Source organism: Tachypleus tridentatus, chromosome 9 (genome assembly GCF_004210375.1).
Source record: "Tachypleus tridentatus isolate NWPU-2018 chromosome 9, ASM421037v1, whole genome shotgun sequence".
Taxonomy (NCBI): domain Eukaryota; kingdom Metazoa; phylum Arthropoda; class Merostomata; order Xiphosura; family Limulidae; genus Tachypleus; species Tachypleus tridentatus.
In genome coordinates this window covers 28,803,110-28,820,674 of record NC_134833.1, presented here as the reverse complement: position 1 = coordinate 28,820,674, position 17,565 = coordinate 28,803,110, and the positions used below count along the sequence as shown (strand labels likewise).

The window sequence follows — 17,565 nt, the reverse complement described above, 5'->3', positions numbered from 1 at the left end:
TTTTTCTTTCCAAACAATACTTTTAATCTTGGACAGTTTTCAGATGACATAAAAATATTAGTTGTCAAAAAAGTATGTAAAGTGAGTGTCTTTTCTTACCAGTGATGTCAAATATAATGCTTTATTTTTAGTATACATTTAATTTGGTTTAGTTCATATTGTAAATCGTTCTGTAGGATATAGCATGCTGCTTTATGTCTGTACTCTCAAAACATAGAAATTTTGCAGTAAACATCAGTAACTTGGGTCTGAAGATCACAGAAGAGCAATGAATTGTTTCTTTGATTTGAATAATTTTCTGTTTTGTAAGGCATACTCTAGTCTGTGTTCCTACAGGTTTTGTTATGCAAGGCACACTCTAGTCCGTGTTCTTACAAGTTGTGTTTTGCAAGGCACACTCTAGTCCGTGTTCCTACAAGTTGTGTTTTGCAAGGCACACTCTAGTCCGTGTTCCTACAAGTTGTGTTTTGCAAGGCACACTCTAGTCTGTGTTTCTACAAGTTGTGTTTTGCAAGGCACACTCTAGTCTGTGTTCCTACAGGTTGTGTTTTGCAAGGCACACTCTTGTCTCTGTTCCTACAAATGGCTCCTTTATTCCTTCAGAAAACCAGATAGTTGATGGTAGATGGAATGTTTTATTCATCTTGAATTAACCCCTCCAAGATGATCTAAAACTTAATGGTTAAAATTGGAGCTGGTCAGTCTAAGCTGTTCTTATCAGTTTGAAATGAGGCATGGGCCACACGTTTTGTGATGCGTAATGTTATTTTACAGGAGCAGCATATTTGACAAAGTTATTAAATACTGCCTCAGTAAGCTCCTTTATTTCCTTTTCTGAGGAGTTGAAAAGAGTTTTACCAAGACACAAGAATTGCATATGAAACTTGACTGTATAAACTTAGTTTTTGTGAATGAAGTGAAAAGGGAAGTTTGAGATTTTTTGTCAATGTAAAAAAGTTGTCATGCATTTTTGTGTAACAGAACATTTAAGTAATAAAATGAACATAAAGGTTTGTGTATAAAAAAAAACAGATCAGAAACATCACATTGCATTCCTAAAATACATTTGAAATAACACATACTGTTTCAAATTACAAGTTTTTACTTTTATGTAATAAAATGTTCCAAGCATCCTCTCAAAAATGGTACTAAACATACCTGTTCTTTCAGTGGAGGGGCGTTATTAAGTCAGTCAATCCCACTAGTAGTTGGTTAGCAGTTTAAAATTAAGGACAATAGCATATAGACTTTAGATTTTCTAGTTTTTTTTTCCTTATTTTCCTGAAGGTTTCAAACTTTGCAAGGTAAATTTATCAAAAGTTTGTTTTCAAAATGCAGACTTGTTGAATATTCAAAGTACTGTTTTTACTTATGCATTTACATAATAACTAAAATGAGATATGGTTATTCTTTTCCTTTGGTTTAATATAAAAGGATACTTACAGACTGAAGTACCACATTAAATTTCAAAGGTGTTATTAAACTTTAATAAAACCTTATATTTTAATACTTCATCCTGTAACTTTTGATTTGATTTTAATTCATTTACAATTAAATAAAAGTAAAATAATATTCCCTTGGTTGGTTGTAAAGCATTGGTGTGACTGCATAGCGATAGATACAAGATACGACACCTAAAGCTTCAAAATCATTATCATAAACACACAAGCATGAAGAACTATACTAAATTATCTGGAAGGAAAAAATCCTGTAGTAGAAGTGATTTTGCATAACAAATATTTAAGTCTATTGAAAAAGCATATTTGGAAAAGTGTATGTAATATTTTTGCAACATGTGGTTGGTTAATTGTTTCTAAACATTCAACAGTGCATAAGCTAAACATATTGTTTTATATGTTAAGGAAACACCTTAAATTTGTTATTGTAGCAGAAATTATTCAACTTTTAAGATATTCAGTATTCCATAGTATAATGTTGTGTATGTACTTGCTGGAGATAATACCTTACTTCTAAAAATTAACAACTCTGCATTCCATTGTAACAGATGAAATGCCAAAAGCCAATACAGATAATTTAAGAGGAATGTGAAAAAAAAGTAATTAATGTAAGGTTACATCTAATGAAGTTTAGAAATTTTAAAGCATTTGAGAATGGTGTATTTGTTATAAAGATATTTATTAATTAGTGTATGTATATCCGCATACATGAATATTATACATATTGCACTCCGTAAACCAATATGAATAGGTTATGAAAATTATTGGGCTGTTACAGCATGTTGTGTAGTAATTGTGAGTTTTTTAGTTAAAGCATGCAATCTAATGTTTTTATTACTAGTATTGAACGTGAAAGGTTGGATCGGGAACGTGCTGAAATTTTAAGATTGGAAAGAGAAAAACAAAGAATGGAAAGGGAGAACTTAGAAAGAGAAAGAGAAGAGTTACGGCGAAGACAGTACTTCAGGTACACTGAGTTACAAAGTTAAGTTTTTGTAAAATAAAGCAGTTTAATGCATATCTTTAATGGTAAGTTCAATTCACATTAAAATTAACACAGAACACTTTTATTCAATATTAATAACTTGTACTAAAGATTGAGATTGAAGTGTTCTGTGTTAATTTTAATGTGAATTGAACTTACCATTAAAGATATGCAGGATATTTAAAGCATGTAATTAGAACTGTAAAATTAGCTTGAAAAATATGTTGTGTCACTAATGTCAGAACGTGAATATTTAAAGTGTTTGTGTGTGTGTTCCCCAAGATATGTAAAGAATAAATTCTAATTATGTTAATTGATGTCATATTTTGAATACACAAAATCCTGTATTTAATTGGCTGTGCTGATATTTAATGATTTTATTAGCATTAAAACTAGTTTGTTAGAAGAGCAGAAACTAACTCAGTGAAATGTGTGTGTCTGCATGCTCTGTTGGGAGATTTATAAATATTGCATTAGTCAAAATCAGTTGCATATAAAATACTTTATTACCTGTATAGAAGCTACTGTACTTGATAAAAAAAAAAATATTATTCTGTAGCTCAAGATAATTCTTCATATAAAATGTATCAATTAAAAATGTTTTTTTTTATTAGCAGGCAATAAAATAGTGCTATATTTTAAAAAAATGTAATAAAAATATTATAAACTTATTCACAGTCTAGTTTGAGCTTTATAGTTTCTTATTCAGTAGAATGGATGCACCAAGACGTGGATTCAAAAGAAATCTAGACCAGCACAACCGTGACTCTGATACTTATTGGGAAGACAGAAAAAGACCTGCCATTGCTACCCATTTTGACCGTGATGAGCCTTTTCATAGTGAGAGTTCCACCCGGTAATATTTATATTTTATTACTGTGCTTTCTCAAAATGTTAGGTCCTTTGATAAATTAAAAATAAACATGGTTGCATGGTAGTTATGGTTACTCAATCAAATTCACAAAGCCCACATTCACATGGTTAACGTTCATTGTATACTAAGTTGTACGCCTTTTCCTTTGTTATGTAAGCCCTTCAAAATTGATATCAACTAATTTGGAAAAAAAAAAAATTCCCACCCAATATTAAATTTACTCTATTCATAAACTTTTTTGTAGGAAATACTGTTTTAAGCATTTTGTTTTATATTATGATGTAGAAGAGACTTTAACAATAGTTACTATTTCTTTAAATGAGTAAAATAATCTTTTAATAAACTGCACATAGAGAGTCACGGCGGGTATCAGGCAGCAGTGATAGAGAAGAACGCAGAGGATCAGACAAGTCTGGAAAATATGATAGATCTGCATCTAGAGAAGATTTCAGGAGACACGATGACAAAGAGCTAGGCCGTAGCAACACTTCTCGGGAGAGGGAAACAACTCACAGGGGTCCAAAAGAGGAATGGAAGTCTGCAACATACGAGAAAGAAGGCCAAGCTCGCAGAGGTAGATTCTTTGAAAGAGGCAAAGGTTGGGGTCGTCAGAGAGGATCTTATCGTGGAGGTCGAGGAGGGTCCTGGAATGCTGATAGAGGTTCAGGAAGTGTATCTAGTGGCTGGGGCTCAGAGTCCAGGAAGGTAGGATTTTCCCAAAACCAGTGGAGGGAATCAGAAAATGGTCAAGGTAGCCGTTGGGTTGGGAGTATGGGGTCTGGAAACTCCCATAGTTCCCGAAGTCAGCAGGGTACATCAGGTCAAGGTATGTCACAGCAACCTCACTCAAGTATGTACAGTAGTTCTGGCCCCATGTCTCATTCCGGTGTTGGGGGATTTTATGGAGGAACCCGCTATATGGGAGGATCTACAAGTAGATACTAAACATTATTAAATCATCTTAACAGACTAGTGAGTTTGTTATTGTTTCACGTCTGATTGTATTTCTGTGAATAAAAAAAAGTTTGCACATAAATGATCCATCATTATGTAAGTTTTGTGTGTGTTGCTGAAATATTTTGTTTTATTATTACTATTATTTAGATGCCATTAGTATGTGATTTTTACTTTTCAGAGTCCTTTGAAGAAAATCTGTTATATATAAGTGTTGTGGTATTTCAATAAAAGTAATAAACCTTTTCAGTCAATATTGATATTTTCAAACATTCATTCTATTAATTTAAACATTAAGAACTGGATATTACATCAGTTTATCATATTGCAAAGTACATTGTATAGAAAAGAGAATTTGTTGAAGTTACATTGTATATTTCCTTCATTCTACAAAACCAGTATCATTTCAACAAACAGCATATACAACTGAAAAAGATAATTATTATTTGATTAATACTACAGTAAAGTTGTAAAGAAGAATAATGAACAATGGGACTTTTCAACATATTTTATCATGGAAGAGAGATAAGAAGGAAAAGTTGTACAAGTTTTTGTTTCCCTGTCTTGTAATAAATATCTGGGGTTTTCTCAAATAATTCTTTCTATTAGTTGTTTGATAAACAAAATCCTATTTAGAAGTAAATTGATAAACCAAGGTTTTAAAGTGATTTTACTTTTGGTAACATTTCAACAAAATGTTGAAGATAAAAAGTGGAGCAATAATTTTCCATATCAATAAATAAAAAAATGGCGTTCTATATCGTTAATACCTACTTAACCACAATTTCCTCTTTTGCAGTAATTTGTTAAATTGCCCAAGCCATTTTTTTTCTTTCGACGAGTTTTATTTGTTGCGATTATGAATAGGAATTAATAAAAAATGAACTAAAGATAAACACACAAGTTGAAATTTGAATATATAGGGAACAAAATGGTTTGACTCCATTTATTAAACATTGATGGGATCTCCTGAATAATAGGTTACAGTTGGTAACAGAAATTAAAACTTAAGTGGAAGAAAAAAAGAGCAAGAAAATTTTGTTATAATAACCCTGTAAATGTTAGCTTTGGAGAGGAGTTGGTCATGTTACCTTTTAACAAGGAATCTCTGACAGCAAGAAATATGACTGAGTGAAGTACAAGACAGTTTAGGACATGACCCAATTCTTCAAGTGATCTTGAACTGTTCCCCCTCTTCACATTGTTGAGGTTTTAAGATTCACACCATGCTGGATTGTTTTTGCTTATTTTCCCCAATTGGGGACAAGCTGTTGAATACGTCTGTTTACCACTTCTGTATGCAGATGGTACTTCTCTTTGGGTTGTGCTTGAAAATTTATAGACAACTGTTTTTGAACAAATGATTGCATCCCCTATACTTGTATCACTTTGGTCATTCTGCTGCTTCGAATTCAACCTCATTTTTATTTCAACAAGTACTCAGAATTCCTTGCAGGTTTTGCAAAATATTCAGAAATTGTAGCACAATACTGTGATCATTGGTTGAATTAGGGTAAAAAAAACACCCAACACTACTGAGAAAAATAAATCATTCATAATTTCTTTATATATTGGTGCATCCATATATGGATTCCTCATAAAAAAATGCATATTTTTATAGGTTATCAAAGAAAAAAAGACTACTAAATCCTGGAGGTGTTTCCTGCAAAGTACCTCACCATTTTGTGTGCTATTGTATCACATACTGCTTGTTGATTATAGTTATAAAAGAAAAAGATTACATTTTTTATGGAAACATGATTTAAGGTTTATCTGTAGCTTTAACAATTTGGTGGTATCAAATATTTTCTAAAGTATAGAAAAAAATGTTTAAGTTATTAAAACTTGTCCTGTTAAAACGGTGTAAATAGGTACAAACAAATAATTTCAGTATTTGTTTTTGAATAATAGCTATTTAGTCAAACATAACAAAAACTAGAAGTATGTTATATATAATCTATTCTGAAAATTTAAAAATTCAGTATTTACTAATGTCTGTATTGCAAGGCTTAATTACAGTGATGTACTTTAAAATAATAAATTGCATTTTATTTATAAAAATGTATAGCACGTCTTTTTATGAATAGACATTAACATGTCAGAAAATTATTTTAGATCAGTGGTTCCCAATCTGTGGTATGTGGGAAAGCCTTTGAAAAACATTAAAACAAAAACAAAAAATTCTGGGGGTGTGTTAATTTAACAACATCAGCTACTGCGTTATTCTAACATAGTAGTAATCTTCCTATTTTTTAAAGTAATTTTCAAATTTCCCTGTCATTCATATGGCATGCCTGTTTTGAAGATTGCCATTTGCACATTTAAACAAAAGTCATCTACCCCACTTTTATTTTTAAAGATCATCTAAGCATTTTTTTCTTTGGCCAATATAAGTTCCTTATGTTGATGAAATACTACCATGCAGTCTGGTCACCATTATGTTTCTTTTCATAGTGTGTAGAATGCCCCACTGAACTTTGGTAAATCAAATACATTGATAATTAAATAACTAGAAATGTTTTGCTATCACCAGTGAAAGTAATATTTTTATTTATAACACACCATGATTGCAACTAGAAATAATAAAATACCCTCTTTGTCAATTTATGTATGTTTTCTGAATAGAATAAACAGAATGAGTCATTTAACATTATGATAGTAATAGTTTTTTTTTACTAAATAAAATAAAACTAACACCACAACTCAAATCATATTGTATGGATTAAAAGGTAAAAATACCACCAACACACCTTTATTTAAGCCTCAAGTAATTTCTGGTCGTGTATCCTATTAAAATTTTCATTACCTATTCAACTCATTTCTAAACTGTGTAAGCTTACCGTATCTTAAGTTATTAAACATCTTATCACTGTAGACACTTTCTGTAGCTTTCAAACAGATTTAGCAGAAAGTACTTTCAAATTCACAAATATTAGTTGAGAGGAACAAGGCAGAAAAGAAAAAAAACCTCAAACCTATATTCTCCAATGATACTAATACAGTCTAATTTTTGCTCTATCCAATTATATCTAAAGCTAATTTCACTTGTAAATCATTTGATATGACACCATAAGGTTTTAACTAAAACCAATACAAAAATTAAAATCAAAGGATAAGGTCTTAGCAAAAATAGTTATTTGAAATGGACACAGAAAATAACTGATAAGTGAATTGTTTTGTTTTCAAGACTCATAACACAGATAAACCAATACTTACAATTGCACATTAAAATACTTTCATTTGCAAAGTTTTGGTCCTTACTGGAACCTTTATCAGGAAACAATATACTGAGCAACACAGCTTTAAAATTGGTGACTAGGCAACAGTTGTAACTATCTGATACTTGGTATTAAAGCTATTAACCAAAAATAAATTACATCTATACATATATTGAATAATCAAAGTCCTTGGTCTTTGTAACAGTATAAAAATCTCATACACAATGATGTTTAATAATATTTAAGATAATTATATTCAAGTGATTTATTTACAGACAAAACTCCAGCTTTGTCGAAAAAATATACAACCTTTTTTTCCTTCGTGAAGTATGCTAAATAAATATTAAAAAAAAATGACAAAACACTGATTTTAAAATACGTCTGAGTTAAAATTGAAATACAGTGAGAATTAACATTAAAAATGTTTGTCAAACATTTCTTACGTTGTAAGAAGTAAAAGTTCAAGGAAATCATGTCTTCTGCCTTTGGGAATAAAATAACTCAGAATTTGGTTAGTTTTTCAATCCTTAACCTTACACATGGAAGCATATTGCACAAAGCAACTGCAGTGTTTAACACAAAAAATTATTCACCAGTTATCCGTTAGAACACTAATGTGTACCTTTCTAGACTTATAATACTTATTATTCCAAGAAGTTCAATGTAGTTTTCCATGTTTATGACAGTGTTTGGTCTTGAAGTGTTGGATTTATAACTACACAGTAACAGAGAAATTAATAACTATTTTATTCACTAAAGATTAAAACATCAAATTATTTTGTAAAATAAAACTTGGTAGTTGTAACTTTATCTTAGAAAGTTTGAAAACTGTTATAGAATGCATAAGAATAAAACTAGAAAGTCAATTCAGAATGTTGTGTTATCATATTAAAAAGTAGCACATTTAACCTCCATGCTAGCTTGAAGGTAATGGTATGATACTGGTTAACTATTTATGTTGACTATACAAATTAGTTCTGAAGTAACCTAAATAAATCAAAGTTAAAATAATGTTAATTACATGAAAAATTAGCTTAAGTTATAATCCAGTGATTTCAAATGTTTTTTTTATTTCTTGTAATGTGACTAATATGAAAATAAAAACTTAAATTAAAATTAAATATAGTCATATTTAGATAAAACAAACGTAGTATTGATAAAAAAAGTTGTCTGATTTCAGAAATATCTTAAAAAGTCATTACCTACATGGTCATACCACTTTCATTATCATTTATTCTCCTTTTTAACAATACAGAAACACCTTTCTTGTGAGAATTATAGCCACTAAACAGTGAGAAATCAATTCTGTAACAGCTGCAAGCTTTCCAAACAATACTAATTTTGATGAAAATAAATCTGGAATCTAGATGCATTCTTACAAATAAAAACCAAGGCATAAATATTTATCAAGGAAATATTTGATTAAACTACTGTTGTTGATTAGCCTAGAAATAATCAGTTATTGCCTGAGACCTTAAATGAATTGCACCTGTGTTTCTAGAAAACATCAAAAAAGTTTTTATGGTAGTTGACAGCCCAGTCAAATGAAAACAGTGAGAATTAATGTTTTTCTATAGTGTTATGTATTAGTGTTAGAGCTTCTGGTTGTTTTGTTATTAATTTCTAAAAACAAAGGGGTTTAACATCTCTAGATTCATGTCTCCTTGTTAATTTATAGTAAAAAAATCAACAGAGGGACGGAGGGCTGGACCACTCCTCTACATCCATCTGCTTAAACAACATTAAAGACTACAGTTATGCAATTATACACTATTAAGATAACAGAATATAAAAACAAAATTGTAAATTTACACTTTCAATACTTATGTAACCATAGGCATGGTGGTGGGTGTTGCCAACCAGTTGCCTTCTCTTTTGTTAGCAGTTCAAAATCAGTGATAGTGGCAGATAGCAGTAATAATTCTGCAATAGTAAAAACACAGTAAGCAAGATAATTGGCATCAGGAGTGAAACCACAAAGCATTCCCCATTATATAGCTTTGTGCTCAACAAACAAACATGTTGACAGTATTTTGATTACTTGGACAGCTGGAATAGTCAAAAACCCTAACTTTGGTTATTTCTGTAGCAGCTGACCTACTTATAATTTCAGTTAATTGACTGTTGGAATAATAAAAACAACTAATTCTGATTAGCTGATTATTTTCATGATAATTGATTTAACTATTTCAGTTAGTTGATATATTACACAAAAATAATCCATGATGCTTGAAGGTGTAGTTGGTTAAATTGCCTTGGTCTACTTGACGAGTTACTAACAGATTCCATTAGCCATAACTCAACATTTCTATACTGTTGACTTACCCTTGAACTATTTCTTTTGACTTATCTCTTTATTAGTATTACTTTTTTTTTAAAGTAAATTATGCTTCAGAGGTATGCCACTTGCTTAAAGGTATGACTTTTATGATACATAAAATAAAAACACTGGCAATCATTGATTTAGATTAACAAATAGCATACTATTCCATCTTATTATATAAAATAATGCACTTTGTATGCTATCACTTATTTTCTAGTTGATTAGTAGGAAAGTAATGATTAAAAAAAAACATATCTAGAAATCATTACATTTGTGTGTGTATAGTTTTTTTTTTCAGTTAATAATAAATTAAATTCACTTTTGCATCTGAAAATACGCAACTGCTTAATGATGGAAAACATATAGATGACTTTTATGCTAGGCTGTTACAAACATTTACTTCAGTGATTTACATCCCTTAAAACATTCATATTAAATTACAGCACACATCAATAAAATCTCTTTGAAACTCTACTTGGGTACAACAGGTGTATTTATTGACTGTTTTATGTCATAATTACACACATACATAACCTGTATCAAACACTCTAGGTACACAGGTGTATTTCAGTGGTTATACAAAAATCATGAGTATTCCATAATTTATAAAATATTTTTTTAAAAAATTCAATTCATCTGTGATACATAAAACCTAAAGTATGCACCAAAAATACTATACCAGTCTATCAAGATGAGATTTCAGTGTAAATTAACTTGTTTCTGAAATTAAAATGGACCTGAACATTTTAGTAAGATAGAGAAAAATACTTAATTAGATATTAACTTTTAACAGCACATGCCTACTTTTAAAAAGACTTATTATTGTCCAGAAAGCCAACACAAGATTTATTCTCAAAAATGCTCTTATTGTCTAAGCTTCCATAAAATGCAACTTTTGATTAGTTGAATGTACATTTTACATTTTTAAACCTGAAAATTATTAAGAAATGTGGCCTAATCCTTTTTTATTTAATATCTTTGTCAGAAATAAAACTTTCTCTCCTTTCAATTTCAATATAAAACAAAATCCTCTAAAATATGGGCAACATTTTAAATGAATGTTTAATTATTCTGATATATTTACTAATGTAATGAAAAACAATGTTTTACATGTTATTATCTCTCTTAAAAGATAATTTCGTTTTTAAATTCCCATATCCAAAAAACTAAAGACATTTAACTTTGTGTTTTTTGAGCCATAACAACATTGTACTTCTGGTAGCAAGATAGTGTTATTACTGTTGTGTGTTAAGATATTAAATCATAACCACTTGATACAAAGTTAAAAAACAAACTTTAAAAAATCATATATCAAATAGTATAACACACTGAATTTTTATTCATTTTTGTGTGTGTGTATATATATATATATATATAATGAACAAGTCTGCATTGCAATTTAACATACAAAATAAATAGCTTGTCTCATACATAATGAATAATAAAACATATTAAATAAGGTTTTTAAGGATTTTAAGTACGTACACAAAATTTCCGAAATAATTTCTTCTATATTTATAATTTTTGAAGTTTAAATGCTTGTTTACATGTTGAAAAAAATGGTGGAACTTTTCAAGTGAAAGTAGAATTGTTTCTTTTTTAAAGCAGAAAAGCAACATTTATTAATGTTCATAAATGTAAGACACACCTTGATATGTGTAACCTAGTTCTTCATAAAACTTTCAGCTTTTGAATTTTTCATGTATGAGTGCTATAGAATTTCTCTATCTTTTAACATGTTAATTTGGAAGGCTAAGTCAGTGATCAAATTGTGATTCATTTTAAATATAATAAAATTATGATCACTGAATCTAAACTGGAGAAGTTGTGTTGAATTTTGAATTAATATTTATTCAAATGTCATCCCAACACTTTTTACTTCTTGTCACCATAACATCATTTCAGCTAACAATGATGTCTTGAATATGACCATGACACAGTTAAATGACTAAATAATTAACACAATGTTAACAACTGACCATCAAATGATCAATTTACAAGTCAACTTTATCACAAATAAAACTTTCCAAGCATGAAATAAGTAAATGCCAAAATCTTATGTGTTACTTCCTCACAAAATGTACACGTTATCATAAGCTCTGAAAGAGAATAAACAGCAGCTTCTATTCTTGTTGTGTTATGGTGAACCTAAGTAAACAAAACTGATAGTTAAACATTAAAACTCCTACAAGTATATTATTAAAAACTAAACATCTTTGGATATAAGCAAAATACAAGCAAATTAAGATGAATTACTTGAGCTAAAAATCTTTCAGCTTTAACCTTAATTCAAATTATTATCAAACTACATATTTCACCAAAAACTGCTTGTAGGGGTCCACCTGTTTTAACCAATTTACAATAGTGTGTTGTCTGTAAGTAGACACTATAATGACATCACATAAGGGATGCTTAATGTTGCAGTTTGTTCTCTCATAATGTCAGTAAAACAGGCACATGTCACGAAGCACAATTATGCATTCTGTAGGCTACCACACAGCATGAGAAACGAACCTCAGAAATAAAAGTTTTTGATATTCTTAATTTTAGTTTTGTTTCCTCTTGAAACAGAACATTTTTGGAGACCCTAACGAAAGACATTTAGTTTATATATACATGTAGATAGATAGATAAATATACAAGTCTAAAATTGTCAACATACTAAAATGACTTCATGTGAATTATTCACACCATCCACTAGAGGTAAAACAATTAAGTTGGCTTACTCACATTACCATCTGAATGAGCTGAAAAGCAATCAAAGTTCATATTTTAGAAAGTTCACAGTAGTGTCACAGTAACTTTGATAAACATAAAATAATAAATAAATTACATGTTATATATAATACATGCCTCTGCCTGTAAATGTAGGTTATTTTTGAAGAAACTAATGATCAACCATATTGAATTTCTTCCAATGTAATATAACCTTTCTTTTTTGTCTTGTATTATTAAAATGAGTCTATAGTTAACAGAAAAGGTATATGCTAATATAGAGGATATTATATTTCTAATGCAAATTTTTTAAATATAAAATTAATACCAATGTTGATACATTACAATGCCTTATTATTATTCACAATTAAAGGTGTTCATCTCATTAAAGCCTGTAGTAACATTATTAAAGTTAAAAAAAATTAAAAATATTCATCTATGTAATCTAAAGTCAAATGTGAATGGCACACTACTGTGAATTGAACCACCTGTGGATTTTTAAGCGATTGTACTGTTGGATTAAACTGTTACAACACAAGAAACTCCAAAAATGTTTCAATATAACGTGTTTAATCTATGTATTTTGTGTTAATAAGCTCTTTCCATAGGACTTTACAATGAAGAAAATGTAAAATAGAATTAAATGTATTTTAAACAAAACAGAAAGGGTAAATACTGCAATACACAAATTTAAAATAGTGAACAATATGTTTGTATAAATGTATAGAATAATACTGTGATTGAAATTTTTATCAAAATGGAATATAACAATGCAACTACAATCACAAAACAAAAATAAACCCATACTGGTTCTACTATAACATACAGTTATATTTACACTATAGCATGAAGTCTACACATGCTATCATCACCATTTTAACTTTTATCTACTTGTAACTGGCACCAGTTATTATAAGTAACTTTTTTTAAAATAATAAAGAACAAAATACCATTACATAAGGTTGGGGAGGGGCAAATATAATCAGAATGAAATAAGTTCCATCAATCAAAACTAGTGCAGTTGAAACCTACACTTAAGGAAATCTTTTGGAACAAATAACTTAATAAATTATTATTTGCTAAACAAAAACATGGATTGACATAAATCATTTAACAAGAAATTATATTTTAGTAAACCATTAAAAATTGATAATGACAACAGTATCTGAGTAGGCTGTACACTATAATGTAAATATCTTTGTAAACCAGTTGTGTTATATATAGTAGCACCCCCACACTAATACCCTAAGAAAATGTTCACCTTTTCCATCACAGGCAACAATCTTGACTTTTTCCACTCGTACCAATTCTTGGACTTCTCTGAATTCTACATCTTCCAAGACGAATGTCCAGACATTATCACAAAACCTGTAAGTCTTCAAGTGGCCTGCCTGTGACATGTTGCAACACGAAAAATGTTTAAATTATTTGCCAAATCTTACAAAAACAACAGATTAATGAGAGTAATTTTATTCCACGTGCACTTAATTTAACACTAATACACCACCAAAAGGAAGACATATTTCTACTTAGTTACAGCCTCCATCATGCAAAAACTCTTGTGACTGACTGTCATCTGACTGTGAGGTTTTTGGTATACAACTTTTCAATACATATTACTAATTGCAAATAAAAGCTTAAATACATTATGATATTTGTTTTGCTCTATAATATAATCCTTAAGTTTACAGAAAAGTACAAGTATACTAGCAAAATTTATTAACATAACATCTTTTTAAAAAGTGGAAAGTGAGGCATAAATGTACTACTCAGAGTACTTGACAAGGGAAAATAGATAAATGGCATTCCAGCATTACTTGTACAAATTCAGTGTTATCACTTATAAATGTAAGTAACATAAACTAAGAAAATCTTTAAACTAATACTTTGATTCATACCCAAACCAATGAAAACTGTTACCTCTTTGGTTTAGATTATTGCATATGATTTATTAATCAACAGTTCATACAAGTTTAATGCCAGGTTTGTAAGCTTAACTTATGCTAAGTTTCTTGGCTTACAACAGAAAACAACTTTGTTTCTAGTTAAGCACAAAGCTACACAATAGGCTCTCTGTGCTGTGCCTACCACAAGTATTGAAACCAAGTCTTTAACACTACAAGTCAACATAGGTGTTACTGTGGGACCAAAAAGTAATGAAAACTGCTGGCCATAAAAATATTATTTTAGGACAAGAATTTCTATATCTTAATGTAAAAATCATATTACTGCTAGAACTCAAAAATACAAAAAAAAATTTAAAAACTAATAAACCAATACTTCTAAAATTAGTCTTTCTTAGAATGAAAGTTGCACCTAAAAGTCTGTAAATTTAAGGGCCATTTTTTGTTTTAATTATTTCTAATCATAAGTAAAAAACTGTTCATTTTTAATTAATTAAATTACAGCAAGGTGGTTACTTCATGTGAGCTACTGACCTTACCTGTTTGAAAACAATGATAAAGTAAAAATCTCCATTAACTGGTACACAAACTTAACTGTGGTACATAAGGATTGTTTTAACAACACTAATTCAAACTGTTTAGACCCTTAAAATTTATAATAATTATTTTTTTACAACACATGAAAAACATAATACCTTAAAAGTCAGTCTTGTCTTGACTCTATTAGCAAGTGCATTGTTGATGGCTTTATCAAACTGTAGTAAGACCTTCAGTGCTAAATTTGGAGTGATTTGCCCACACTATGAAAAAAAGAAATTGAAGTGTATGCATCCAGTTGAAACTTCAATATTTGTATTAAGTCATTAGCTTACATTAAAAACTGACATATACTTCAATCACCAAGGAAACATAAAATCTCAAATAACATGAAACACAATTATTGGAAACATCTTATTTTTCAGTTTTCCTTGGATTTTATAATTTTTCTCTTAGCAAAATATTTAATGCAGTAAGTTACTTAATTTACTTTTTTCTGGTAGTAACAGAAAATATCCTGACAATGTTTCACCATATCACACTTCTTCCTCTCAAACTGCCAACAGGTGTAAAAACCTTCTAAGATTTTCTCAAAAATTATACTTTACAAAAGTCACGTTTTATACACAGTCCTGCTAAATGAAAGGAAAATAAACAACAACCAACTTCCTTTTGCTTCTGTCGCTTTAGCACTAAAGTTACGATTAGTTGATTACTTTACAACTATGAGTACCAACCAGAAATTATAATAATCAAAAGCCTAATATATGCTTTTTCTATAATTGCAACTACTTATGGGTAAAAGTTTTATTTAACTATCTTAAAAGGAAATTCATAATTTTACTTATAAAACACCCCATGAATTTATTTGGATTACTTTATTATAGATGTATCTCGTGGTGAGGTGCCTTTCTTGATTCAGCACTTGTCTTCAAGTCAAAGAATGATTGCTCTGGAATTTTCACTCTAATGTTTTAAAATGATAGTTTCTATATAGCAACATTAAAACATCATAGCAAACTCCTGCTTTCTGAATACTTGCTAAGTTATCATAGCTCTTGCACTCACTTTTCAAAGTGGTTTTAAGCAGTGCATTCACTCAACAGACCAACAGAGATTCTCATATTTTTCTCCATAATCTTATTTTGGTTTTCTGACATTGATTTGGGCTCAAACCTGAGTTTTGAGGCAACTACCAGGATCTCTTGTATTCTTACCTTTTTCTTTTTTTCTCAAAATATTAACTTAAACTGCTTAGTAACAGATATTGAAACTTAAAACAACAAATGCCTAAATTATTCCTGTGTGATTTTCCCTTCTTGTACATAAATTTATTTAACTTCTATTGTCTATAACGTCTCTGCATGAAGCTTTCATACCTCTGGACCAGTTTTAGTTAAAAACTAATGTTACCATCTTACTTTTTAATAAATGATTTTGCCTAAAATTTTTTTGGGTTTGACTATGTAACTTGGTGATACAGAAATAAGTAGTGGATACTGTTTAGTAAAAGTATTTTTATATGTTAACGCCTCTTTTGTGTGAATATTTGATTAATATGTTGTGTTTAACATAAAATAATTAAAATGCTATATTATTTATAAAATTATAACAATTAATTATAATTATACTAAAATTAAATATAAATTATGTTTGAAACTTATTCTACAAATTTTAATTTAGCATTATCGTCTCGAAACAGAAAAAAGCCTTTCTTTTTTACTTGTAATTACTTGTTACTTGTAACTTTTTAAATTAAAAACTTTTCAGGCATTTTGTTAATTATGGACGTAACTTAGTCTCTACACGGCTGGAGTCAGTAGGATCCATTTGTCATAAATCATCATTACAATTACACATTAAGTCTGGTAGTGTAATACTCGGTTCATGCACACAAGGTTCACGAAAACAGAAAAACGTTACCTGAATTAATTCATCCAAACTTTCTTGTAAAGTATGACCTAAAGTAGTATTTCTATACAGTTGATAACTCATGATGATAATTAATATTTTTATGTTATAAAACGCTTTCTCGGAATTTCTAGTACTTACTCTAATATTGCTTTACTGAAAAATAGTTTCTTCTTACAATTTGAAACCGACAGACTGCGCTTTTTAGTTTAAATTGTAAACATGTCTACGTTTTTGATATAAAAGAAACTTGGGCCATTGCTACTGACTTAAAAATATACTTATACAATTAAAAAACTTTTGTCCATGTATTTTTTCAGCATGTCATTATATGTGAAACGAAATCCTTATACTTTCATACAAATACTTTTGTAAATGATTTTGCTATACCAAATGCCAGATTCCAAAGTTGTGCTCCCACTTAAGGGTAGTTTTATATTACTATACATATACGTATATGTGTGTGTGTGTTTGTGTGTATGTATCTGTGTGTATTGAAATATACTGTTGCTAAAAGTAGAATATAAAAGGCATAACTGCATAAATATCGAATTCAGCGTTAAATTTTACAATAGCATAAAAACAGTTGTGATCAATATCTGAAAATAATGTAAATATAAGCCATTTTCATCATAAGACACTTAAAGATACTTAGATCCATAATATACATATTACCGCATTATTAAT

The 17,565-nt window shown here is 29.4% G+C and overlaps 2 protein-coding genes across 5 annotated transcripts in view; one reads left to right on the top strand and one right to left on the bottom strand.

Annotated features, from left to right (window-relative positions):
* LOC143224942 (uncharacterized) overlaps positions 1–4,524 on the top strand; it is a 29,675-nt gene extending 25,151 nt beyond the window's left edge. Inside the window, exons 14-16 of one of the 2 annotated variants that reach the window (XM_076453455.1) lie at positions 2,299–2,424; positions 3,155–3,298; positions 3,670–4,524. In XM_076453455.1, the coding sequence (XP_076309570.1) occupies positions 2,299–2,424; positions 3,155–3,298; positions 3,670–4,261 (862 nt within the window). In that variant the 3' untranslated portion in view covers positions 4,262–4,524. Of the gene's footprint in view, positions 1–2,298; positions 2,425–3,151; positions 3,299–3,669 lie in introns of both variants that reach the window. The other variant, XM_076453453.1, reaches the window with a different exon arrangement.
* Positions 4,525–10,286: 5,762 nt separating this feature from the next.
* On the bottom strand, positions 10,287–17,322 carry LOC143224944 (transcription initiation factor IIA subunit 2-like). Of its 3 annotated transcripts, none has more exons than XM_076453459.1 (5): positions 16,891–17,322; positions 15,126–15,230; positions 13,788–13,917; positions 12,538–12,558; positions 10,287–11,959 (listed from the first exon to the last, which is right to left on the bottom strand). In XM_076453459.1, exons 1-5 carry the CDS (start codon positions 16,960–16,962, stop codon positions 11,949–11,951), a joined length of 339 nt encoding a protein of 112 aa, XP_076309574.1. In that variant the 5' UTR covers positions 16,963–17,322; the 3' UTR covers positions 10,287–11,948. The 3 variants fall into 3 exon arrangements, 2 of the variants coding, with proteins under 2 accessions (XP_076309574.1, XP_076309572.1); XM_076453457.1 differs by having other exon boundaries at positions 12,542–12,558; XR_013013530.1 differs by having other exon boundaries at positions 11,824–11,959; positions 12,474–12,558.
* Positions 17,323–17,565: the final 243 nt, after the last annotated feature.

Coding starts and splice junctions, on each gene's coding strand:
- LOC143224944 (XM_076453457.1), bottom strand. CDS start 16,962: ATGAGTTATCAACTGTATAGAAATACTACTTTAGGTCATACTTTACAA. Junction 15,231..16,890: donor GTTTGGATGAATTAATTCAG/GTAACGTTTTTC, acceptor TTTTTTTCATAG/TGTGGGCAAATCACTCCAAA. Junction 13,918..15,125: donor AGACAAGACTGACTTTTAAG/GTATTATGTTTT, acceptor AACATGTCACAG/GCAGGCCACTTGAAGACTTA.